The sequence below is a fragment of the Drosophila novamexicana genome, unplaced genomic scaffold (assembly GCF_003285875.2).
Source record: "Drosophila novamexicana strain 15010-1031.04,08,12 unplaced genomic scaffold, DnovRS2.1 tig00000008-arrow-pilon, whole genome shotgun sequence".
Lineage (NCBI taxonomy): Eukaryota > Metazoa > Arthropoda > Insecta > Diptera > Drosophilidae > Drosophila > Drosophila novamexicana.
The window spans coordinates 147,701-172,655 of NW_020824765.1; the positions used below are offsets into that span (position 1 = coordinate 147,701).

Sequence of the window (24,955 nt, forward strand, 5' to 3'; positions counted from 1 at the left end):
CGTAACTGGAAATTGTTGACTGCGACATAGTTGCACATTTTTAATCTCGTCAAAGTCAACTTCCAACTGATTGCGCACTCGCCTCTCTGTAATTGTAGTGAGCTGCGTGCTGGTTGTAGTTGATGTCTCTAATTTACTATTCGTATTTTTATATTGATAGGCATTGGTAGATAGGTGAAATGAATGCTGTTGAGGCTGGTTGCATTCAGTAATCTCGAATCGCTGCTCATGTGAAAATGTTTGAGGTAGTCTTCCTAGTCGCGATTAGTGCTATTTTTGTTCTATGTTGGGTTCTGTATGGGCTTCGATATGAGCGCCTTGTCAAGCACATCGACCATCAGTTTGCTGGGCCGACATCCTGGCCAGTTGTGGGCAACCTATCACAGATGGGCATTAGCCCAGACGGTAAGCGAAAATGTCAACGGGTAACACTAAGTGCGATAGCCTTTGAAGTCTAATTGGCATACGTTTTTATGATTCCGTGCATATCTATGTGATAGGACTGGTTTTTTTCGGTTTGTTTTTTGTGTTAATTAAAATTCTGGTTTTCTTGTTGCTATCCTAAAGGTACAATTATTAATATGTTCGATTTAATCGTGATGTTAGCGCCTTTTGGCATTCAGTCTTGAATCTGGTTGCTGCTGTCATCTGTCGCAGTTTATGTATGTGCAAGAAAAAACATTTGCTTACCTGTTCAGATCAAGTTTGTTATATGATTCGTGCAAATATCAAATGCGCCTCTTTCTTTTTAATGCGCGTCACATTTTAATTTGTATGAAAGCATATTAAACGTTTGTCAAATCACATTCAATATAACTGTCCCGTACAAACTTAAAATGGATATCGATAGCCTTTAGACTATAGGAAATAGCTAAATATATAAAATTCCTCGTTCTTGGCCTTCCATTTAATGTGTCATAGCTATCGATACAAATAATATAAAATGAAACTGTATATGTTATACGAAGACCTTCGTTCTAAAAAAAATAAAAATAAATACAATTCGATATTCTCTAAAATTAACGCGTTTATTCAGGCAGAAAGACGTATAGACAGACAGCAGTACCATACAGTGCCGACTCAGCTTATGGTCCTGATCAGAAATATATATATTTTTACCCTAATCCCATTAAAAATGGGTATTGCAACTTTGTATTTGTGCAAAATCCAAATGTATGTAACATGTAGAAGGAAGCATCTCCGACCCCATAAAGTATATATATTCTTGATCAGCACCAATAGCCGAGTCGATCTAGCCATGTCCGTCTGTCTATCTGTCCGTCTGTCCGTATGTATGAACGCAAGGATCTCAGAACCTATAAGAGCTAGAGACTTGATATTGTAGATGTAGGTGCTCCTAGTGCCTGCGCAGATCGAGTTTGTTGCCGATAATCGATAACTTACTCCGTTTCCAAGCAATCGATAAAAATCAATATCCTGTTTTCTGGGCAATTTTGGTAACTAATAAGAGCTAGAGTCACCAAACTTGACATATAGCTTCTAAAATAGAATATATATATATGCATTTGATTTTGGAAGAAGAGCTCCCCTAGCTCCCCTAGTCGGAAGCTCCCGACTAAAACCTCTTACTTGTTTTTCTTTTGATCAGGGAACATTTGAGCTGCCTGTTACATACATATTAAATTAGAAAATTGAATTTTATCCCCAACCGACTGTTGATGGGAAATCTAAAATACGAGTTGTGAAATAAAAAAGCGTATACAGGCTAGGACTATAGGATAATACTATCTAGTTGCTAGATAGCATAGAATATAAGATTTAATTGAACAGAATACTCTCTAATGCTTATTGCTACATTATATTACATTAGACAGAACCCGCAACGATTCACCTAAAAAAAATGTTAGAGACGAAGGTGTATAATTATGTGTTATTTTATTAAACATTATATGCCTGAATAAGACTTTCTCAACTGTTTTTTGAAGTGGGGAAAGAATATTCGTCAAATAGTTTAGATTATTCATAAGAACACAAACCTAAAACCTGACAAGAGAAGCATTTATTTATGTCTTACTAAGTTTATAAGTGCTTATGAACATGATTACAAACCTTAATATAATTAGTAAGCTGTTAGTTACTTTATTCATGCCCCTATAATTATTCAATCTACGAGAGTATTCAGAGCAATGAGAAAATTATAATAATTATTAGCTAATTGGAATAATAACGAAAACAACAGCCAATTACAAACTCTCAGCAACAATATAACAACATAAATAAAATAGAAATAAAAACATTTTGTTAAGCAATTAAGTCAGATGAGGTGTCTATCATATAGCAGACATTGAACCCTAGAAAGGAAATAGTTGTAAATGATAGCGCTTAGCTACGGTCGAAAGATTTAAATAATAATAAACTGACTGCCGGCCGGCGAGACAAGATCCCAAGATCAGGGTGATCACTTGCTGCTAAAACTTGTTTTGGCCTTGACGCTTTGCTTTAGCTACTGGAAAGAATAATATACGTATTTGTTTTCGAAATTGGCGAATGTTATGCGAATCGAAAGCGAAATTAAGATTTGCAAATTTGCAACCGGTTTGTCAGCTCGATTTACAGTTAGACACTTTTTTATAGGGCTCTTGCTCATTCATTGGAGTATTCCGTGTTTTTGCAGGCATTGTTCTTCGACTGGGAATAGTTTCTGCTGCTGAGAAAGACTCTTTGGCCCACTGACTGCTTTGGTTAGTGGCAAACAGTGGTGATTAGAAAAACATCAGCTTTTTAATATGCTTTCAACAATTCGCTGCATATATTTTTCAATTAAAAAATTAGTATGCGGCAAAAACAATAAATGTACGGATTATTTTTCTGGGAGTGGTCCATTCGATCGAGTCAACATGTTCAGAGCCTATTTCTCAAGCTTTGAGGGGTGGGCAGCAATCCATTCAAGAGCGCGCTGGATCTCAACTGGGATTGGGGGTGGTGTGGGCAGCAAATCGCTCTGGGGCTGGTAACCATTCTCATCAGCCACATACTTAACCAGAACATGGACACCTTCGGGCGAGACCCAGCTGAAGTCTCCCTGAGAGTTTCCGTGCTCATCACCGCTCTGAGCTTGTTCAATGCCATTGGAGGTCTTCAGGAGGGTATTGAAACCATCTGGGCGCACATCGTCCTTGCGTTCAAGAGTTTCCGCATTCGCTTCAGACTCCACAGCGGCGGCCAGGCCAATAACTGCGCAGATCAACAGCTGAAAGACCAGATCAGATACTTTTTATATATTGCCAATCCTTAACATCTTTTGAGGTACTCACGATTTTGAACATTTTGAGTTAAGTGCAGTTGTTGATTGTAAGGAACAAACGTTGACTGATGATCCATTTCAGATAGGCGCCGTCTTATATACAGCTCCATTTAGTGAAAAAAATATCAGACCTGTTCCTCCATGTCGCATATGCAAATTTAATATCAAAAATAAACCAACTCATCACGCCGAATTTTGAAAAAAAAAACAACTTGCAAACCTATTAGACGAGTTTCTACAATTGAAGCTGCATATTATATAACAGTCTACATTCTATATAAATACTTTGCCTTCTAAAAGAGAGTACAGTAGAACCTAGATTTTTTGTGATGCTATGGAACGAGCTCACAAACGAGCTCGAATATCCAAGTGAAAAGGGGTCATATATACCAGTATAGAAAAATATGTTTATAGATCAACCACTCAACTTCCCGGCTAATAGATGTTCCAGCTTAATAATGATATCTGTATAATCGAAGTTCTACTGTATTTCACAAGAATTCCGGGGTGCTATCACTAATTAACAATATTAAAATTCGCATTTTTAAAAGCATAAAAACAAAGAGAAAGAAATAAAACAAGAGGACACTGTCGGGCATACCCGGCAGAGAGATCCCCTGAGTTGCATTTAAAAGCATTCTAGCTTATTGCTAAGTATGTATATAAAGAAACACACGTGCACACATGCACACACACACACCCACAGAAGTGTACCCAAGCTGAGTTTGTTTGGAACGGAAGAGATCCGAATGTGCTGCACAAAGGAGCATAACTTTCATGTCGTTGTCTAACTTATGTGTATGTTTGTATGCAAAAACAATATAATACGCAACGTCTTTTAAAATAAAAAATATTTTTAAAAAATATTTCTCGTTTTGTTGTTATTGTATCTTGACTCGATACTATAGCAAAATAAACAGTCTACATCTTCCACAAAACTCGTTCAAGTTTGGTACAGCTCTTCTCAAATATCTAATTATACTTATAACTGAATATCACACTGCAAACAAAAATGTGCTTTACTGTATAATAAAAAAACATTTCTATGAAAATCACAAAGCCGAATATAAACTGTGCTAACTGTATTAATTCAGATACAATAAATCTATTACGATCTAAATGAGCAAATTCTTAGTTTTACTCAACTAAAAAGTGTTTCATAAAGTGTTCGTAATCTGTTGAGACCAACTCTAATTAATTGGTTTAAAAATACATTTTTTTAGTTTTAAGGTCAAACATTTTTGTATTGCTACTTGCAAAAAGAGTATTTTATTTAAGAAATAGTTTTTTAGATTGGAATAAAGTTAATTTGCGCTTTGGGATTACTTGAGAACATATCTAAATTTACAAAAATTTAGAAAGGATGTAGCTTAGAGGCATATATCAGCATGTTCAGTTCAGAGCCTGACAATGAAAATCAGAATATTTTTATTAAAGCTCACTACTGACAACATTTTTATTCATAATGTTCGCGATCATTTTTTTCAGGCACTGCCTTTCCTAAAACTTGTAAAACAGCCGAAAAAAACAATCAAAATGGTTGATTATATGAGTTTATTTTGAATTTCAAAAATCAATCATGCTGCGAAATTGTATATGGTAAGATTATGGAGAGAAGTCCATTAGAAGATCCATTCAACTGACTCAGAGCTTAGTCCCGCTCAGGTGGTACTATTCAGAGCTCAATGCTCGGGCTTTGATGGGTGAGCAGCAATCCATTCAAGACTGCGCTGGATCTCAGCTGGGATTGGGGGTGGCACGGGCAGAGATGCGCCTTGTGGCTGGTATCCGTTCTCATCAGCAACATAAGAGATTTCGATTTTTTCACCCTCGGGCGAGATCCAGGAAAAGCTGCCGTGGATGTTTCCGTGTTCATCACCGCTCTCTGCGCGTGTGATGTGGTTGGTTGTGTCAAGGCTTGCGTCGAAGCCATCCGGGCGAACATCATCCTTGCGGGAAACAACTTCGGCCTTTACATCGTCAGGGTTAGAGGCAACTGGCAAGGCGGCGGCCAGGCCGATAACTGCACAGATCATCACCTAAAACGAGCTCAGTTTATTTTTACACTTTTCAACCCAATCCATTTCAGAACTCACAATCTTGAACATTTTGATTTTAGTGCAGTTGCTGACTGAAGGGACTAGCTTTCACTGATGATCCAGTCTAGATAGGAGCTGCCTTTTATACAGCTTTCTCCGTTCTGAAAGAAATATGCAACCTGTTTCTAATCATCATAAATGGAAATTTGGGCGAATATTCAAATTACTAAAAATCTTCATACAGCCGAATTACGAAAACTCTTTAAGGCTTTTTGACAGAAATATATTTATTTAATTAAATTTTTATTTCGTATTTATTTCTTTTATTAAATTAATGTTTTTAAAAAACTATTTTAGAACTTAAATGTTGTCTTGACTAAGATATTTTCCATCAAAAATATGCATACCTGAGTAGAACAAAGTTAGCGATTTATTTATATTGCCTGGGTACTCAAGAAAAGCAGGGATATCATACGCTATGATTAAATTATTAAACCTTCAATGAGAGTAGATGAGGAAAGTGGATTTCTAATATTCTGATTATTTTGAATGCTAAAGTGCATCAGCGGCTTCTGAAGAAAACTGGTTCATCTTCTTCAAGACTAGTTATGACTGTTATTTTAGAACTCTTCGAATCACGTCTTAAATGTATAATATTATTCACATAACTTCCCCCTCCAATTTTGAAAACTGGCTCAAAAGCATCTGATTTCGATGGATAAGCAACGTCATATATGACTTTATTGTTGGTTGAGTGAATTAATGTCACGAACGTTATTTCGGGATTTCGGGAGTCCAAGATCAATCATTCCCAATACTTATCACTGTTTTCATACCAAAATTCAATTTCCGGCCTACTGGTTTTATGGGTTCTATATAATAATCCACAAATAATAGACAACAAATAAACAATTCGTTATCTGCACAAGTTTCGATTGGTTTAAAATAACATGTTTCTTCTTAATATCTTATATATCCCCTTCCATCCCCATAAAGCTAACACGGTCTTGACTAGCTTTATTAACGCAAGGATCTTATCAAGTAGTTACTTATAAGAGCTTCATATAAGAAAAAAATCAGAAGGTGACACGTGCAGTTCAAAGTTGTTTTAGATAATTAAATCTTGCCAGCGTCTTCATGAAATCAAGAAGTCGAGAAAGTAGACATTTGCACTACGGGCTATGTAAAATAGTGAAGCTTGTAAATCTGAGTTTGATTAATTTATCATAGAAAAAAGAAAATATAATTTGACATAGAAGAACCTACTTTTTGACCAATCGTTCCGATGGCAGCTATAAGTTTCAGGACGATTGCCTAAAAACTGAGATACTAGTTCGCATAGAAACTAGATGGATAGACGGTCGCGCCGATTCTAGTGGGGTAGGGTAAACTCTCGTGAAGTCTACATAAATCCAAAATATTTCACCATTTGCATCCCTCTCCATATTTATTTTGATAGTCATATGTATTTCCTGACCGTTTTTTTAACGTCTGACAATAAGCCCTGCAATTATTGAATAACGCATTTTCCATTGTGTTGGGTTGATAGAAAGAGAAGCAGAGCCGCAGCATAAAGTGAGCAACTTGCGGAGTGCTTATGTGTGTTTGTTTATGAATGTGTTTAGGGTACCTCTCAGTCGAGTATTCCCGTTAATCTCTGCAAGAGTATTTAGCTGATCTATGTTAATGATATACACATATATAATAAAATGAGTCTGATTTATGATACTTTTCGACTGTTAACAGAGTGTGTCAAGTTCTCTAATGATGCATACTTACTTAGTAATGAAAATTGTTGTAAAAACATGTTAAAAAAATACCAATTCCAATTCCCAAAAACGTCTACCAACATGAGGACCCAGGGCCTGTCTGTCAAATGATAACAATATTGCTTGATAGACAAAACTTCTTTTTTATTTGTCATAAACAATGCGCGGATAACTTAAAAATTATAAACAAAGGGAGTTCGAGGGTCAAGTCCATATGCGAACCAATATGCACTGTCAAAAGTCATTTAGTGCTTACTATCGTACTCGGGTGCTGGGGGATGGGCGGCCAACCATTGGAGAGCTCGTTCAATTTCGACAGGGACTGGGGGTGGGGTTGGCAGAGCTGCGCCCTGTGGCTGGTATCCGTTCTCGTCAGCCACATAAGAGATTTCGATTTGTTCACCCTCGGGCGAGACCCAGGAGAAGCTGCCGTGGATGTTTCCGTGCTCATCACCGCTCTCTGCGCGGCCAATCTTGTTGCTTGTTTCCAGAGAAGAGTCGAAACCATCCGGGCGCACATCATCCTTGCGGGAAATGACTTCGGCGTGCACATCCTCAGAAGAAGGAGCAACTGGCACGGCGGCGGCCAGGCCGATAACTGCGCAGATCAATAGCTGAAAGATGTGCAACATAGTTAGCCATTGACAATCCTTGTGCTCGTGTCCAGCTACTTACGGCTTTGAACATTTTGAAGTAAGTGCAGTTGTGGAACGTGAGACGAACGTTGACTGATGATCCACTCAGAGAGTTCTCGGCCTTATATAGCTCTCTTGGTATACTATTAGATGACATTTTGCGTGCAACAGATATGCAAATTTCGCTCGAAATTAACGAGTCCCGCATATAATGTACATATTATCGATTTTGACTGTTGCAGTGCGTTAATAACTAGAGAAAACGGGTCTAACTGCTTGCAAACTCGTTTTGACTTCTAAATAACTGCTTTAAAATTCCCAAAATAACGCATCGCTGAATATCTGCTTCGCAACAGCTCTCGTAAAGAAGAAATTTATTTCTTACCGAGCCCCAATTTCATGTTTTTAACTTATGATATTCGGTAATTTACTTTACAGATCGTTATAAATCTAGGCAGTTGAGCTTCCAAAATAAACCTCTACCCCCTTATTTGTCGGAGTCATGTACAGTTTTTTTTGATTAGTTGAAATATGAATGGCATTCTTTACTCGTTAAATATATACACTAACTGTATACATATAACTGTAAAGTTGAATGTTACTCAAAAGGCTTACAATTATTTTATTATACATCAAATCACAATGTTCATAATATTTAAGCAAAACTTATCCATAAACATTACAAAATGTTATAAGGTAAAATAAACTAATAAATCTTTAATATGAAGAAAAAATATAATATTTTACATATCCATAATATACAATTTGGGCCGTGGGGCTCAAATAGAACAAGTCAATTTGCCTTTTTTGCCACAAAGCCAACATTTATTTGGAGAACCATCTGCCCGAACAATTTATTTGATTATTGCCTACTTTTAGGCACTGAAAAAAGATGCGACGGGATTCTAACAGATTTTAACAGAACACCATTCTACAAAGATGTGCGGTAAAGTTCAATGCCTAGAAGTGATTGCATAAAATAATTTATATTTTCAAATGATTATTCTTATACTATCTTATACTTCTTCTTGACGACTGAGACTGAGACTTGCGAGCAAGATTTTAACTGAACGCTTAATTTCCTAATTGTCCTAACCGAGTCCATATATACTGGTCAGATGAAATAGTCCCACTCAAGTCAAGGTCTACTCCTGAACAATATGTACATAAGTAATTTGGGTCTTTTCAGATATTTATATAAGTGAAAATCTTGCAATATCTGAAAAGCTTTTATAGTTTTTCTTAAAAGGGCTTACCACACTTTCTTAAAATCGCCCAAATTAACATAAAAAGTAAAATATTCAAATATATTTTTTAATTATTGCAAAAAATGCGTTAATTTATGCTTTGGGAACACGTTTTAAAAGGAGAAGTTGCTTTTGACGTCACAGATTAGGTGGGTATAGTTCATGAATTGGTTTGGTCTCACTTTTAATTTATTTAATAACGACACGATTTGGTTAAACAGATAGCTTCGGTGACACATGGAAACAAGTTTGCGACCAGTTGGCTCAAGCCGCTCTTGATGCACTTTAGCATTCAATAAAATATTATAGTACTATATCATTATTTTTGAACTCGCATTTGTTTGGTGTCGTCCAAGCATTGGTTTTTCGTGTGGGTGTGTCGGTTAAACCCATAACTCATGCGCCTGAACAAGTCTCTAAGTGGACACTCTCTAAGCTGCGGCTGTATAAAAGACGCCGCCTGGCCGTTTTGCAGCATCAGTCATCGTTCGCTTTCTGTGTTCTACAACTGCCAAAATATCAAAATGTTCAAAGTAGTAAGTAGTTTAAGACTGGGGATTAGCGGCAGTTAATAGCCAGTTGTTACAGTTGATGATTTGCGCCTTTTTCGGCATGGCCGTCGCCTTGTCACCTGGTCTTCTGCGTGGCATCCGTCCGGTTGCGCATCCAGTGCGCTCCAGCCCCGTTGGACACGGCGAGGATGTGCACGCTGAAGTTCTTTCTCGCAAGGATGATGTGCGCGCTGATGGCTTCGACGCAAGCCTTGAGACCAGCAACCAAATCAGCCGCGCAGAAAGCGGTGATGAGTACGGAAACATCCACGGCAGCTTTGCCTGGGTCTCGCCCGAGGGTGAAAAAATCGAAATCTCTTATGTGGCTGATGAAAACGGTTACCAGCCACAGGGCGCAGCTCTGCCAACCCCGCCTCCAATTCCAGTCGAAATCGAGCGCGCCCTTGCCTGGATTGCAGCACATCCTCCAGCACCCGAGAAATACTCTCATCATTAAGTATATGAGTTGCATGGATCGTTAAACTGACTTGGTTCTGAAACTCTTTTGTGCTCAAGTAACTCGATTCTTAAAGACAGTTAAATAAACAACGTTTACTACAGTCATGATATCGTGTACTGAATATGAATTATATAATGCTTTTATATTTTTTGCAAGTTTTACCTGCAAAGACTCAAACATTTACCAGCTTCACTCAATAGAGAAAATCTACATCTTTTTAAATATTAATACTTACTTATATGTGTTCGCAAGTTCACGCATGTGATAAAGCTTGATGTAAAAATATATAGCCAAGTTTATAATTTGCTTGCCGCAGTCCTCGGTAGAAGAGCTGTCTGAGTGAACCATGCATTCAGTTAACAAAACAGCTAAGATTCGAAAGGACTATGACTTTTTGACTATAGCTCTATTTTGTGTAAATGTAATTATTGAACGAAAGAATACACAAATAACGTTAGAATAAACTAAGAGAACAAAACAAAGGCTGTACCTTTGCAACCTCAATCTTTTTGTGAATATGTATAATTGCTTTTTTATTATAAGAAAAACATAAATGTATAGAAAAGAAAACTAATAAATATGCAATATGCTTGTTTTGCGTCCCGCGATGAGTAGATGGAATGTAAATTAGCCACGTTTTGTTTAGCCTAAACACGCCAATTCCATTATTATTATTGACACCCAGCCTAAACCTGACTTGTATTAACAAACTAAAGCCAAAGCTTATACCAAGAGGAAATTCCTTATATAAGGCAAAAAATGTAGACAATGGATGATTAGTTTCTGTTTTGCTCTGCACTAAGTAGTGAATATGTTCAAAATTGTGAGTAGCCCTCGACATTTGGAAACTTGTCCTTATTGTTGACACCAATTTTAGGTGGTTTTTTACGCTCTAGCCGTTGGAGTTCTGGCTGCTGAAATTGAGGTGGTGAAAAATGAACATGTTGTCAATCCCGATGGCTCATTCAAAACTGAATGGGATCTGAGCAACGGCGTAGAGACAGCAGTAGAGGGAGTTCTAAAAAATCTAGGAGACGAAAGTGCTGTCGTTCAGACGGGAAGTCAAAAGTGGGTTTCACCCGAAGGCGAAGAAATTAAAATTGATTTTGTGGCAGATGAAAATGGATACCAACCAGTGGGAGATCATATTCCGACCCCACCACCAATCCCCGACGCAATCCAGCGTTCACTCGAATATATAGAGAAACATCCTCCTCAGGCTTAGTCTGAGCATCGGACTTATCCTTGTTTTATCCCACTGCAACGATTGTAATTTAGGGTGTTTAATTGTACGGCTATTAAAGTGTACAAATCTATATGGGTATTTTATATATCGCCTTTTTATAATCAACGAAATGCTATAATCGATTGGTCTGATTAATTATTAGTATATTAATAATAGTCAAGGTCGAATATCTGTTGGGCCTCTAAGCTCGAGGCTCACTTTATATTTGAGCGGTATTAACATAATTAACATGCGCCTAATAAAATCAAATCAAACTAGTTTGTAATAATTTTCAAAAAATTTTCAGACAACGAGGCCAAAATTCGCAATGTTTTAATTGTTATATTATTATTTTGTGATAATTTTTTCACTTTACGAAATATAAAAATATCAAATTGTCGACGAAACGTAATATATGTTCAATGTTTTTGTCAGACAAAAAGGATTTTATAAAAAAAGAGAACAAACAGACGAGCAGAGTGCTTGTTGTAACTAATCTAGAATATGTTTACTTTTTTGTCCATTTGATTTGGCCCCTATATATACCCTACCTGTTATGTTGTAGCCAAAATTGGCTGGCTGATTCTTGGCAAAACAAATACAAGTAAACTAAAATATTATATGTTCATCCTTGCAGCCCATTTAAGAAATCTCTTAAAATTGTATAAACAATACAATTACAAAAACTTTCGCATCTGGATTGGCCCAATGCCCTATGTGCTATTCATAGAGTGCAAATATGTAGAGGTAAGCAATTAAGTGTAGATTCAATCCAGTTCTGATCTTTATTTCAATGAATCAGCACGTTCTGAGCAGCACTGCTCTTACGTACAAACATGATCCATATACGTTACTCTACCCCTGGCTGGGCAGTGGCCTGCTCACCGGGAATGGCCGTCATTGGGCGGTGCGGCGCAAGCTGATAACGCCCTCCTTTCACTTCCGCATCCTTAAGGACTTTCTGCACATTATAAACACGACGAGCAACCGTTTCATGAAGCTGCTGGAACAGGAGTCAGACGCATCGAAGGGCCAAGTGATGGATATGCAGCGGCTAGTCTCTAGACTTACCATCGATGTCATTTGCGGTAAGCTCTGTAAGCTCTGTTTTCATTTCGCATATGCAAAATGCAATTTGCTGCAGAGACCGCAATGGGCACCCGAGTAAACAGCATTGAGGGACGACCATCGCCGATTGTGGGTGCCATCGATGATCTTTGCAACATCATTCCCGAGCGTGTGTTCTCAGTATTTAAGCGCATGGATTGGTTTTTTAAATTTACATCGTTATATAGGCAACATCAGCAGGCTCTGAACACACTGCACGTCGAGTTCGCTCAGGTTGGCAGCCAAAAATGACATTCCATAGCCTCGCATATAACCATGCATGCATTTCAGATCATTGAGCAGCGTCGTCGCTTGATTCAAACTTCAAACTACCAAGCGGCGCAGTCGGACGATGAACTACTGGATGCCAAGCGACCTAAAATGGCATTCCTAGACAACCTTATAACCGCCAAAGTTGATGGTAAATCTCTAACATTTCAGGACATTTTTGAGGAAGTTTCCACATTCATGTTTGAGGTAATTCCTTCCCAATACATGTTTACTTGTACACACTAATACACACAACATATAAACATGGACATAACCAGAAAGAGCTCGCCGTTTGCGCTTGATGAAATGGATAAAATTATACTTCTTTGTAGTATTATCACAAAAGTAGTTTTATAATAATTGTATTCCCTTTCCTAGGTTCGATATTGGCCACATCAAATCCAAATACGTTTACAATATCTGTCACTGGGCTTGCCAACATTTTCTATCTAAAAGACTTGCGAATTTGCAATAGGGAATATACTTCACATTGTGGCATTAGTTTTAACCCGACTTTTTAATTATTCGATTTTGTAGAATTCCAAAGAATAAAATAATTTACCCCTTTGTTCTTGTCTATGGGTTAAGATTATAAAAATCGTATAGAAATCGGTCTACTAAATTGAGATGCTATGACATCATTCCGAACATAATTCTCAGTTTTTTTTGTAATAACAGATTTGTATATTTCAGCCTGATTGTTAGAAGAAGATTAGATAAACTCAATAATAAAAACAATTAATAATACGATTCTCGAAAATCGAAATTGACAATTTCAACCAAATTTTTATTTATCATAAATTATGTTTTTAATGTTGATGATTTTGAATCCTTAGGGTCATGATACTACCGCTTCAGCCATTACATTTTCCATCTGGTGCATGGCCAGGGCACCGGATGTACAACAACGCGCCTATGAAGAGCAAGTGTGCCTGTACGGCAATGAAAAGGAGCGTGAACCCACATACGAGGAGCTGCAGGACATGAAGTATTTGGATTTGGTCGTCAAGGAAACATTGCGTTTGTTTCCTAGTGTGCCATTCATATTTCGAACGGCCCGCGAGCCGAGTGTCATACGTGAGTGATGAATGCTGCATCCCTGTTCCCTGTCTAAGTTAACTGTCTGCATTACAGTTGACAAATACTTGCCCCAGGGCACGACCATTGCACTGCCCATCTTGGCCATTGGACATAGCCCGCACAGCTTTGAAGAGCCCTTCGAGTTTCGACCTGAGCGATTCGAGGCCACTGAACGAACACAGGCAAATGCCTTTGACAATGTGCCATTCAGTGCGGGTCCAAGAAACTGCATAGGTACGTATCAATTGTATGATTTATTAAATATATACTTTTTCATCATTTTACTAACAGGTCAAAAGTTTGCGCTGCTTGAGCTGAAGGTGACGCTGTCTAAATTACTGCGCAGATTCCGCATTTTACCCGCACCCTTAGCTAAACAGACCATTGCACAGGTATTCAATGCTAATTATAAGCCCGGGCCACAAGAGTTGAACCTACACATGCCTATTACTCTCAAGTCTTTAACCGGTGTGCCCGTGCGACTGCAAAGGCGATGAAGTCAAAGCTCGGGTTAAACGGGCTTCATTTTTTTCTCAAAGTTTCTTTATTTCTGTACTTTATACATATTTGCACGCTCCTAAGGGTTTCATCGCAAGTTTTAATGTTCTACATTCATTTACATAGCTTATCAGCATCTGTGAGGCTTCGTCGTTAAGTGTCCAACTCTCTAATTGGGCTAGTCAGTGCAGCTCTGTCAGCCTATTCTTTGAAGTTGAACATATATACGATCATTAAGTTAGCATAAAGATATATTATATAAGTGCGATTTCCAATTAATTTTTATTGATTGCGCGGGGAAGGTGGGGGAGTGGTGTGAGGCATTCAAAAAAAAATGCGCTTGATCTGGTTATCGTATACCTCCGGTTTTATTTGATCGAAATATTAGAAATAAATATATTTTGCGTATGAAATGGAATATTATTATAACACGGCTAGATACTGAGGTTAAGGCATAAACCAAACAAATTTAAGCTTAATCTGTCTTGAATTATTAACGTGCAGCATACTCGTCGATATACATATGTAACTCCAATGTACGAGGATTCTAAATAATCTTCAGTGAATCCATCCGCGCTATAGAGGCTTTTATTGCATAGCTGTTCGTTGTTTGAGCCTGATTTGTATGCCATTTTCGGATTTGAGCGTTACACGAATGTTTAGCACCGGATCGTATTCACTTTGAGGCACGCAGTCCACTTGGCTGTGGTCATTGATGCCCGGCGGCAGGCCATCCACTGCGGGCAGTATTTCAAAGTGTCGCACCAGCAACGAGAGCAGCGCCTGGAGCTGATACATTGCATACTTTTCAGCTGCAAGGTAGGAAGAGTGGGCATGGTCAGGACTGAGCCGGTAATGGGCTGTAGGGCGGACTTACCAATGCAGCGTCTGGGTCCAGCGCTGAACGGGACACTCTTAAAGGCTTCGATGCCTTCGTTCGTGTTCGCCCGCTCGAATCGCTCCGGCCGGAAAACGCAGGGCTCATCAAAGTAACGCTCGTTGTAACCCATGGCAATAAGGCACATGATGACAGTTGTGCGTTTGGCCACCTTTGTGCCATCTGGAGGGGCGACAGAGCCTTAGATTGGCAAAAATCATGAAATCTTCGTATACTTACTTATGTCTATGGACTTGCGGTTGGTGCGTGCTATCAGCGGTACAGCGGGATACAGGCGAAGAGTCTCGCGTATTACCAACTCCAGATAGTGCATTTGCTCCAACCGCGCTATGTCCGCTTCTTCGGATATATTTTTTCCAAAAATACGTAGCTGTTCGTCATAGACCTTCTGCTGTATTTCTGGATGACGGGAGAGTATGTAAATTGTAAAAGAGATCGCAGAGGCAACTGGATCGTGGCCCTATTGGAAAAGAGTAATTTTAGCTGGAGTCTATATATGGTAGAATGTGAGTGTCAAGCTTACTGTAAATATAAACGTGGACAGCTCCTCGATTATCTCGCGCTCCTTTAGCGCGCCCCCATCAAGCTTGGAGCACAGAAGGACATCTAAGAAAGACTTGTTTTTCTGATCGTTGGTTTTGGACAACTGCTGTTGCCTTTGTCTGTCGGATATTATCTGATGGAATAATGGTTGAGTGGACATTACATCTAAGCAGTTATATATAAAAACGTACGCGTTTTATTTCATTCCTGAGCAACTGCAGCGCCCGGCGCTGCTTCAAGTAGTAGGGAGTCAGACGGAAAAGTGCATCAAAGCGCTTGACTATACTAAATGTGCGCTCCTGAACGATTTCGCACAGGCTAGCAGAGGGTAAAAGTGTATAACGACTGATCGGCTGAATGCTAGGATTATATTGAAGCTTACTCTTTAATGGCGCTGTGTAAATCTGACGGCTCATCGTTCAGTGAATTGCTGGCCACGCCTGTTGCATTCTCTAAAAGGATTTATTATAGGAACAAAGTTAAAGTGAATAATTTAAAAAAAAAAATGATAATTTCATAAAAATGTCCCATTATTTAAAAAATTTAATCATTCTTGTACACAATTTTTAAAACATGTCCTTTGCACTGGTACCTTAATAACTCACGGAATATTTTGGGCGCGGTAAAACTTTTTTGCCAGACAATCTCTGGCACTTGTAGCCATTTTCTATGTTATAAATCGTATTTATAAAATGGCCATAATAAATTACAAAAATAAACGAGTGCAACGCTCCCGAAACCGCACCCTGAAAGTTAACCAAAAAAAAAAGAAATGCCCATGACAAATGCTTAAAGTTTTACAACAGCATGCCTGTGCCCGCAACCTGGCACCACTGAGGACCAGCTACCACCTACCGCAAACAATATCCAGCGTACACTTGGCAACTAGCTCCTGGGCGTCAAAGGGCTTTGATGCTTCCGTCTGCTGGCGCAGCTTCTGTACAAACCTATCGCCGGTTCGATGCACCACACGCAAATAGCCCTCGATGGCGGAGCGTTCGAAGGCGGGCGCATAGAGCTTCTGGTGTTTGAGCCAACGGGCACCGGAGCTGGTGAGCAGCCCATCCCCCAGCCAGGGGCGCAGAAACGAATACAAGTGCTCCTTGTACAACAGTGAAGAGCTCGACAACATGTTCTATCAACGGCAAATAACATTAGGGCGCTTCCATGTAAGTGTTCAGTCTCAGCTGAGGGAATGGGCAGAACTCACCTGAATTTCCGCCGGATCGCTGAGCATTATGTGATACTGCAGGAATACAAGCGAACGGAAGCCTTGAAAATCATATTTTCTGCAATACTGTAATACCTTTTTGGGATACTCTGCAGAAAATTAATCACATTTTAATTAGTAGTATTTCCAACCTAAATTTGGTTTAAGTTCTTAGGTACTTATATTAAATTCATATCAGTATATACCCCGACCCAAGTCTAACTCATTACTTAAGTTATTCGGATTTGGCAGCTCAATTTCTAAACGCACAACTTCCCAAAAGCTGTAATTTCCTGTGCGAGCTAGCTTGACAGTTTTAATATTCAGCTTCCTGGCTGTGAAATGTTCTTTGTGAGCTCAGTTACTGGTAACTGCACGCATTATGTAGGTTACATTTGAATTTGCAAATTTCATTTGCTTACATTTCAGTCGTTCAATAATGTTATGTGCATTGAACTGATAAATTGTCAAGTCCTGGCTGCAAGATGCTATCACTGGCTTTAAGGCCTGAAATGGACCACCTCTCTGAGCTGTGAACTGTGTGAATTGGTTCTGAGCTGACCTTACCACAACTTTATCCCATGCATGCTTTAATGTGCTCATTTTTTAATCCGCAATGCACAAGTCAAGTCAAGCAAATGGAAAAGAAATGAGCAAAAGCTGCCAACAAACAGTGACTGCATCAAGTATCTATTAAAATCCAATGAAAACAAAATCAAACAAGGATAATGGTATTGACAACGTAGAACCCGACGGGGATGCCTACACTGAGCAGCACACTCGCAGAGAGAAAGGAAGCAGTCTCTATTGAGACAGCCAATGCCATTGGAGCATGGCAAAGCTATCAATTGTTGTGCAGCATTTTGTGCTCAGGCTATTGTGCATTTGGAATGATTACTTGGCAAGCACGTTCAGGAAAACAACACCAAAATTACTCAACAAATTGTGCGGGCGTCTGGCGTTTGAGATTCGGCCTGGGCCTTTGAGCTCGAGGGAAATGCGCTGGAAAACAAAATATGATGAAAATTGCAAAGAATATTGCAAAAATGAGAAAATGCACCCTGGCTATGATTTCTGCTGAAATATGTCGTAATATTAATATCTAAGATAAAGAAATCTTAAATTTTTATCATAATCAGGCAAGTGGAAGCAGAGAAAAGTATTATAAAATAATATTTTATGCTTATAGTTACTTTTCATTAACAGTCGCATTTACTTTCTAATCTCTGACTGCCTATCCAAATAGTGCATAAATATTGTGCTTACCCGCTGGCTTCAGACCGAACTGAAAGATATTACCCACAAATGGGTATGGCGTTGGGCCCGGTATCATTTCCATAATGCCAGCCATGTGATCAATATAATTGAATATCTTGACACCCTTGAACACCAAAATTGTGGCCAAAACAATTGCCGCTGCTAGCAGAAACATGTTTTGATCTAATACTTTTTAACTGATGTAAGGAAATATATATTTATTTTTAATATCACAATTTCTGTTTCACGTTGCGTTCACTTTGCAAATGCTTTGCTAACTGATCGACCCCCAAAAAATGACTTCGGCTTTCGCTATAATTTTGTGCTCGAACCGACGATAGCGTAGTCGATAGCTTATCTGTCTTTTAGCTACCCCTTTCTTTCCTCACAGTGCTCAGCTCTAACGTTGGCTACTAAACAGTCATTAAACGGAGACAGTTCAAAATAATCATAACAATTATCGCCAGCTTATTACAACAGTATTCAATTACCTGTAGCTGCTGGCAGTAAGATAACTGTCAATAATAATTATAATTGCCTTATTACCTGTTCAATTGACTCACTTGAGCATCTATATTATGACGTGTAAGTCTAAAGGGCACCTTCGTAATCAGTTTGTTTGGTTGCGATTGCTGACAAGAGATTGCAAAATTGCAGCTTGGGTTATAATGTGACTCAAGACTAATAATAACTCCCAAAATATTAACAAAAAAAAAACAATTATTCTATTATTTGACACCTGATAAAACGGATAGCATTCAAACTAAACAACAATAGTTTCATATATTAGGGACAATTATTATAATTGTTGTTGCCATAACAGGATGTATATCCTGATCCCTTAAGCAGCTCATCTACCAAAGCCTGTGATAAGATACCAATATTCATATGTACGTATGTTACCATACGAGCACTAGCGATTACCCGGTGCTGTGGGAAAGGTTAACACTGTTCAAAACGCAGCTCTACTATATGTCACGAATAAAGGACAGATCAAACAAAAAGCTTTAAAAAAACTAAAAAATTAAAAAAAACGGACAGAAAACAGCACAAAATTTGCAAATTTATTGATAGTTATTAATAGCTGTTTTTTGTCTTAGTCAATATTCTCATGATACTCATGAAAAAAAGGCGAAGCTGTTTTTTTGATTGATTTGGTACCCTATAAAATATGTCGCAAAATTGGGTCCATCGGCTTAGTTGTTGTTACAAGCTTTCATTAAGCCTTAGCATATTTTGAAAATTAAAAGCTTTTTGTAAAAATAATTGAAATACAATAATTATGGTGGAAGAACCATATTATGCTGATAATAATGGGTTGGCTCAAACAATCCATATTAAAAGAAAAAATGTTTCAAAGCTAAACATTAAATAGATAGACTTTCGGATGTAGAAAAATTTGACATTTTTACAGTCGGTAAGTTTGAAAAGATCCGATTTGGTGAGAAAAGAGCTAAATCGGCAACACTGGTATGCTATATTTATCGAAGACTTGCACCCCTTCTCAATGTAATGAAAACATTCCATACTTTTGGGCAGCATTTTCTTCTGCCGATAATACATATTCTACTAAACATCACAATTATTTACGTTTTAACCACATCTGCCATCTTTTAGTCCTGAAAATAGCATTTAGAGATCGGACCATAATCACCGAAGTTTGTGCAGAATGAATACAGCATTGTGTGGGCCCACGGAAGGAGTAGGACAGCCGCTGAGTGAAGTGCGTAGTTTTGAATGTTTGTATATATGTATGTATTTGTATTTACATATGTATGTGGAAAAGTTTGAATTTTTTATAAATTTTAAATTGTTCACTTTTGTCAATGAACCTTGGATGGGAAGAAATATTTTCAAAACGTTTCTTCAGAACGCAAAGATCAATATACAGAAGAGAGTATTTGTCGGGTCAGAAGAGAGATAATTAGTTGCCAATGTTTAGTTGAGCGTTGTAAAAACCATTCGTTTATGTCTGTTTTGATAGTAATGAGTCACAATTTATATATAATTTTATTAATATTGTATATATACATATTATTATATAAAAAGGAACAATTGGCGCTTTTTAAATAGTTTTCGATTCGCTGCTGAACTCTAAGGCTGAACTCGGTTCTCTTTAAGATGGGCTTTCTCTTAGTTTTTTTTTCTGCCAACTCATTATGATTGGCAAGTATTCGCGAGTGTTTGGAAGTTGTTTAATCGAAGAGACAGCTGCTAGCGATGGTTGTATTTAAGTTCTTCACAGTCCCCAACTAGAATCATTTTCATTACTTTGCTTGGCCCGAGCGGATCTGATCGAAACGTGGATTTTTGTTTGTTGTTAAGTTTTCGTGGGCTTACAGTCGTGTTTAAGAATGTGGTTTATTTTGTATGCTTTTCTGGCATTGCCATTGTTGGTATTTGCGTACTTTGAATTGAGTGTTGCTAAAAAGAAACGTGTTCTTAACAAAATAAAGGGCCCACGCACACTGCCGATTCTTGGCAATGCTCACCAAGTGGGCAAAACTCCTGCTGGTAACTGCCTTACATAAGAAAAAATTACTTTAATAATACTAACCAAAAAGGACGAGTGCTCGAGTAGAGACTGCTCCACGATTATATGTATACCATGAAACAAGAGTGGAGCTACCGTAAAAAATATTTTAAGCAAACAAACATATGCACACAGTCCGCTAGTCTCGTACTTTATCCCTTAAAGGGGAACGCATTATTATTACAAATATACTGATAACTATGTTTTCCATTAGTTAATACAAATATTCTTATTATTGTTTTAATTATTATTATTATTATTATTACATTTTTAATTATAAATAATATTATTATATTAATACATGCATTAATTTTTATAATTAATAGTTAACAAATAATAGAGTTTATCTATATAATACATACTGAATTCAGATTTCGCAACTCAGTTCTTTGATCCAACGTCTACTATTACGATCTTGATTTTATGTGGTTTATCTCTAGCGGTAATTGTATACAATTTAAATTACGGGTTCACCTGTGTTTTAATTGAGTAATATGTCACTGCAAATATGTCTTTAACTAATTCAAAAATTGTTGTAGAAATGATTGCAGTTCGTAAATTTGCAAAAGTCGTTTGATAAGATGCAGCATATATATAGTTTTTTATATAATTATATACTCAAAGTAAAACAGTAACTGGTTTTTTTATAAACACTTAGCCATATTAAATACCTTGTTTGACTGGTGGCATGAATACGACAAGGATAACTATTGCATGTGGGTAGGCTACAATGGAAACATTTGTGTGACTAATCCCAAACATTTGGAGGTAGGTAAAATGCTATAATATTTGAAAGCATTCTTAATAAACATTCCTATATTCTCAGGTCATATTGAACAGCATCACGTTAATCAAAAAATCTGGTATTTACGATTTGTTGAATCCTTGGCTGGGCGAAGGTCTGCTCACAAGCTCCGGCAGCAAATGGCATAAGCACCGCAAGATGATAACGCCCGCCTTCCACTTTAATATCCTCCAAGATTTTCACCTAGTCATGAATGAGAACTCAACCAAATTCATCAAGCGACTCAAAAAAGTTTCGGCTGGTGACAGTATTATAGATTTCCAGGACGAAACACATTATTTAACATTGGACGTCATCTGCGATACAGCGATGGGAGTGACCATTAATGCCATAGAAAAACGGGACACAGTAGAGGTTGTAAAGGCTTTTAAAGAGTGAGTTCCTTCTTGCAACTCTCTTGTGCCATGTAAATATCTCTCCATGTGTTTAGCATGTGCTACAACATAAACATGCGGGCATTCCATCCCTTCAAGCGTTCAGAGCTGCTTTATCGCCTAGCTCCCGAATATGCCGCCAATGCGAAGACCCTGAAAATTTTACAAAACTTCACCAATGATATAATCGAGAAGCGTATTGAGGCTCATCGCACGGGTATCGCCAAGAAGACGGAAGACAACGAATTCTCCCGTAAGAAGATGGCTTTTCTGGATACCCTTCTTTCGTCTACCATTGATGGACGTCCTTTGAATCAGCAGGAGATATACGAAGAGGTCTCCACATTTATGTTCGAGGGACACGACACGACGACGTCGGGCGTGGCATTTGCTGGCTACTTACTATCCAGGTTTCCGGAGGAACAGGTAACACGCAATTATGTGAGCTACCGAAAAGTTGACTACAATTTTACTTTCCTTCTATTGACCAAAGCGTAAGCTTTTTGAGGAACAGCGAGCTGTCATGGGCAATGACATGCATCGGGATGCCACATTCCAGGAAATAGCTGAGATGAAATACTTGGACTTGTTCATTAAGGAGGCGCAGAGAGTCTATCCCAGTGTTCCCTTCATTGGTCGATACACTGAGAAAGATTATGTGATATGTAAGCAATTGAATGGCAATAGCTCATGAGTCGCAACTCTCCCCCTCTCTCTACCACTCTATTCATCTCTCTCTCTCTTTCTCTCTCTCACACTCTTTTAATAGATGGTACCTCAATACCTAAGGGCACCTCTCTAACTCTAGTACTTATTATTCTGGGCTATGATGATCGCATTTTTAAGGAGCCACATCGATTCTATCCAGGACGATTCGAGGTGGATAAACCTGGACCCTTCGAGTATTTGCCCTTTAGCGCAGGTCCACGCAACTGCATTGGACAAAAGTTTGCACTGCTGGAGATTAAGACTGTGGTATCGAAGCTTGTGCGCAGCTTCGAAATATTGCCCGCAGTAGATGAGCTTGTTTCCAAGGATGGCCATCTTAACACGTATTTGGGCCTGCCCAAGGCGGAGAAAGAAAAGAAGGAGAGCCAAGGTCACAAATACGATCCCATATTGTCAGCCGTTTTGACCTTAAAATCAGAGAATGGTCTGCATCTCCGCTTGCATGAAAGAAAATAAGTGTTTTATATCGCATCATAGTACTTTTTATCAATATTAAATGTCGTTGAATTGACAAGCTGGAAATTAAATTGGCCACTTCTGGTGACGATTTTAACTCTTACAAAATTTATTTATTGGGCTGCAATTGGCTGTGGCCCATTGCGATTTCCATCGCCGTAAAATTTAATAATGTTTTTGAAGCTGGTAGAGGCGTGTGTCAACGACTAACCCATGCCATTCGCAGATCATGTCGTAGGACTCTTGCTAGAGTGGGTCGCTTAAGCTGCTTCATATCTTCCGGATCGGGGCAACTAATAAGAGCAACTAATTTTAGAGCGTCTTATTGGGAAATTGGTTTTAGCGAGCACCTCCGTAAATAGACTGCTAAGAGTAATCAGTTTGTTTGGTTATGCAAATCATACACTATATAATGGGAATAATAGGACCTTCTAATATTTATGATATTTATTAATAATGTTATAGAACATAGTTAAAAATAAGTGAACTGTAACAATGTAATAATATGCCTGACAAAGAATACCTATTAACGGCTTTTTAGTAATTCTTGTCATATAGGCAAGGAAAAAATTATATTTGTTAATGTTAATTTGCATTAATTTTCAATTTAATTGTTGTTTCTTAATTTACTACTCTGACTTTCCAAAGTAATTAAATGAATATTAAAGTTGAAAATATATGTATATACAAGCTGCATCTGGGCGAGTCGCTCGTTAAGGAGCCAGCCAATTATACAAGCCGTGCCACCGCCTCGGTGCGCTCGCCCATACGTAATCTGGTCGATGTTAATCACAATGTGAACGTGCCCAAGCTGTTCTCCGCCGTGGGGTATCTGGAGGATGGCGGAAGTTGATCAATCAATCCCACGGAGAAATGGTTCCCTGGCATTGAGGAGCTGCGCGCCAACTATAGCTCTTGGGATTGGGTCATTGGCAAGAAAAAGATCTCGAGGTGAAGGGCGATGAGCGTTACATGAAATGTCCTGCAAAATGTTTAAATGCTTAAAAATAGGTGCTAAGTGCAAAAATTATGACTTGCATTTATGGCTCATAGCTCCGCCAAATAAAGCCCGATTGTGGGCAGATGGGCGCGTTAAGCTCGTGGAGGTCCATATTCCAGATTGGCATCAACAGTTTTTTTCAGATTTCAGAAAAAGTCATGTTTCGTATCCTGGCCAAATCTGGTCCGATCTTGGTCTCGTTCGACTCGTAATCATTTTGGCAACACAATAGTGATCGCAATTTTCTCAATTTGGTGGGATTTTTTAAATAAATGCGAAATGTATACCGAACTTATAGCATATTTTTGGGCTTAATGATTTAGTACTGCCAGATCACACGGGTTCAACAACACAATACACTCTTTGGGTATCAAATAAGAGTGGACTGTAAGTCAAACACTCTTAAATGCTGCTCGCTTATGTTTACATTTTGACCCAATCTAGCTTAAATTTATTCTGATACCTCTACAAGTAAACACTTTTTCGTTTGAAAACTGGTTTTTGTATAATAGTGGTTCAAGTTTTCACTTTTAGAAAAATAATTAATATAAATTTAATTAAAACAATCCAATTTTATTTGAGACTCACGACATGACAATTTACTGTTCTGTAAATTATGAAACTATTGGCTAATTAATTATCTTGATTGAAAATAAAGAAAATATATATAATCAATTTTATCGATACGCTGATACTGTTAGAATGGCCCCAAAATTTGATTAACCAATTTTTATATATCTTGCATGTAAAACTTGTGTCAAGAAAACGTAATCGAACGTAGTCTCTTGATAATTTTCTTTGTCTTTTTCTCTCTCCCGATCTTACTCGCTCTCACTAGTTTCCGTCCTACTCGTTATCATAGTTTTCCGCGCTCACTTTCCAATTTTTGTATGAGCTGTAACATGGAAGTAGTCCAACATCTGCTCAAACTTTTACACACACACATATATCTTTGAATGCATGAGTAAAGAAACAATATATTAATTGTCGTTACACTCATAGAG

The 24,955-nt window shown here is 38.1% G+C and overlaps 7 protein-coding genes across 7 annotated transcripts; 3 read left to right on the top strand and 4 right to left on the bottom strand.

The window, feature by feature from the left end:
- The first annotated feature begins 208 nt into the window (after positions 1–208).
- On the top strand, positions 209–14,544 carry LOC115771276 (probable cytochrome P450 4e1). Its single transcript, XM_030716900.1, has 8 exons — positions 209–405; positions 11,829–11,938; positions 11,994–12,279; positions 12,336–12,532; positions 12,590–12,775; positions 13,405–13,645; positions 13,703–13,882; positions 13,940–14,544. Exons 1-8 carry the CDS (start codon positions 237–239, stop codon positions 14,143–14,145), a joined length of 1,575 nt encoding a protein of 524 aa, XP_030572760.1. The 5' UTR covers positions 209–236; the 3' UTR covers positions 14,146–14,544.
- LOC115771300 (larval cuticle protein III/IV-like) lies at positions 2,870–3,287 on the bottom strand. The gene is made up of 2 exons (XM_030716938.1): positions 3,276–3,287; positions 2,870–3,211 (listed from the first exon to the last, which is right to left on the bottom strand). Exons 1-2 carry the CDS (start codon positions 3,285–3,287, stop codon positions 2,870–2,872), a joined length of 354 nt encoding a protein of 117 aa, XP_030572798.1.
- Positions 4,948–5,373, bottom strand: LOC115771162 (larval cuticle protein 2-like). The gene is made up of 2 exons (XM_030716746.1): positions 5,362–5,373; positions 4,948–5,304 (listed from the first exon to the last, which is right to left on the bottom strand). Exons 1-2 carry the CDS (start codon positions 5,371–5,373, stop codon positions 4,948–4,950), a joined length of 369 nt encoding a protein of 122 aa, XP_030572606.1.
- LOC115771295 (larval cuticle protein 2-like) lies at positions 7,319–13,451 on the bottom strand. Its single transcript, XM_030716923.1, has 2 exons — positions 13,419–13,451; positions 7,319–7,687 (listed from the first exon to the last, which is right to left on the bottom strand). The coding sequence occupies exons 1-2, from the start codon at positions 13,449–13,451 to the stop codon at positions 7,319–7,321; spliced, it is 402 nt and encodes a 133-aa protein (XP_030572783.1).
- On the top strand, positions 9,568–9,963 carry LOC115761987 (larval cuticle protein 1-like). The gene has a single exon (XM_030704038.1). It carries the CDS (start codon positions 9,568–9,570, stop codon positions 9,961–9,963), a length of 396 nt encoding a protein of 131 aa, XP_030559898.1.
- Positions 14,545–14,672: 128 nt separating the features above from the next.
- LOC115771286 (probable cytochrome P450 4ad1) lies at positions 14,673–18,297 on the bottom strand. Its single transcript, XM_030716911.1, has 9 exons — positions 18,064–18,297; positions 16,798–16,907; positions 16,443–16,722; positions 15,970–16,039; positions 15,779–15,905; positions 15,568–15,720; positions 15,264–15,504; positions 15,024–15,206; positions 14,673–14,958 (listed from the first exon to the last, which is right to left on the bottom strand). The coding sequence occupies exons 1-9, from the start codon at positions 18,227–18,229 to the stop codon at positions 14,735–14,737; spliced, it is 1,554 nt and encodes a 517-aa protein (XP_030572771.1). The 5' UTR covers positions 18,230–18,297; the 3' UTR covers positions 14,673–14,734.
- Positions 18,298–20,349: 2,052 nt separating this feature from the next.
- On the top strand, positions 20,350–23,375 carry LOC115771902 (cytochrome P450 4e5, mitochondrial-like). Its single transcript, XM_030717794.1, has 6 exons — positions 20,350–20,568; positions 21,246–21,355; positions 21,414–21,766; positions 21,823–22,192; positions 22,260–22,431; positions 22,536–23,375. Exons 1-6 carry the CDS (start codon positions 20,409–20,411, stop codon positions 22,949–22,951), a joined length of 1,581 nt encoding a protein of 526 aa, XP_030573654.1. The 5' UTR covers positions 20,350–20,408; the 3' UTR covers positions 22,952–23,375.
- The last annotated feature ends 1,580 nt before the right edge of the window (positions 23,376–24,955 follow it).

Bases quoted from the DNA above. Each gene is read 5' to 3' on its own strand.
- LOC115771902 (XM_030717794.1), top strand. From the start codon at position 20,409: ATGTGGTTTATTTTGTATGCTTTTCTGGCATTGCCATTGTTGGTATTT. The intron at 21,356-21,413 runs GTAGGTAAAATG...CTATATTCTCAG, and splicing joins CTAATCCCAAACATTTGGAG to GTCATATTGAACAGCATCAC. The intron at 21,767-21,822 runs GTGAGTTCCTTC...CCATGTGTTTAG, and splicing joins GTTGTAAAGGCTTTTAAAGA to CATGTGCTACAACATAAACA.
- LOC115771295 (XM_030716923.1), bottom strand. From the start codon at position 13,451: ATGCACCAGATGGAAAATGTAATGGCTGAAGCG. The intron at 7,688-13,418 runs GTAGTATCATGA...CACATCTTTCAG, and splicing joins AAAATGTAATGGCTGAAGCG to CTATTGATCTGCGCAGTTAT.
- LOC115771276 (XM_030716900.1), top strand. From the start codon at position 237: ATGTTTGAGGTAGTCTTCCTAGTCGCGATTAGTGCTATTTTTGTTCTA. The intron at 406-11,828 runs GTAAGCGAAAAT...TCATCCTTGCAG, and splicing joins GATGGGCATTAGCCCAGACG to CCCATTTAAGAAATCTCTTA. The intron at 12,776-13,404 runs GTAATTCCTTCC...TTGAATCCTTAG, and splicing joins TTTCCACATTCATGTTTGAG to GGTCATGATACTACCGCTTC.
- LOC115771286 (XM_030716911.1), bottom strand. From the start codon at position 18,229: ATGTTTCTGCTAGCAGCGGCAATTGTTTTGGCCACAATTTTGGTGTTC. The intron at 15,721-15,778 runs GTACGTTTTTAT...TTATTCCATCAG, and splicing joins TCAGGAATGAAATAAAACGC to ATAATATCCGACAGACAAAG. The intron at 14,959-15,023 runs GTAAGTCCGCCC...CCTACCTTGCAG, and splicing joins TGGACCCAGACGCTGCATTG to CTGAAAAGTATGCAATGTAT.
- LOC115761987 (XM_030704038.1), top strand. From the start codon at position 9,568: ATGGCCGTCGCCTTGTCACCTGGTCTTCTGCGTGGCATCCGTCCGGTT.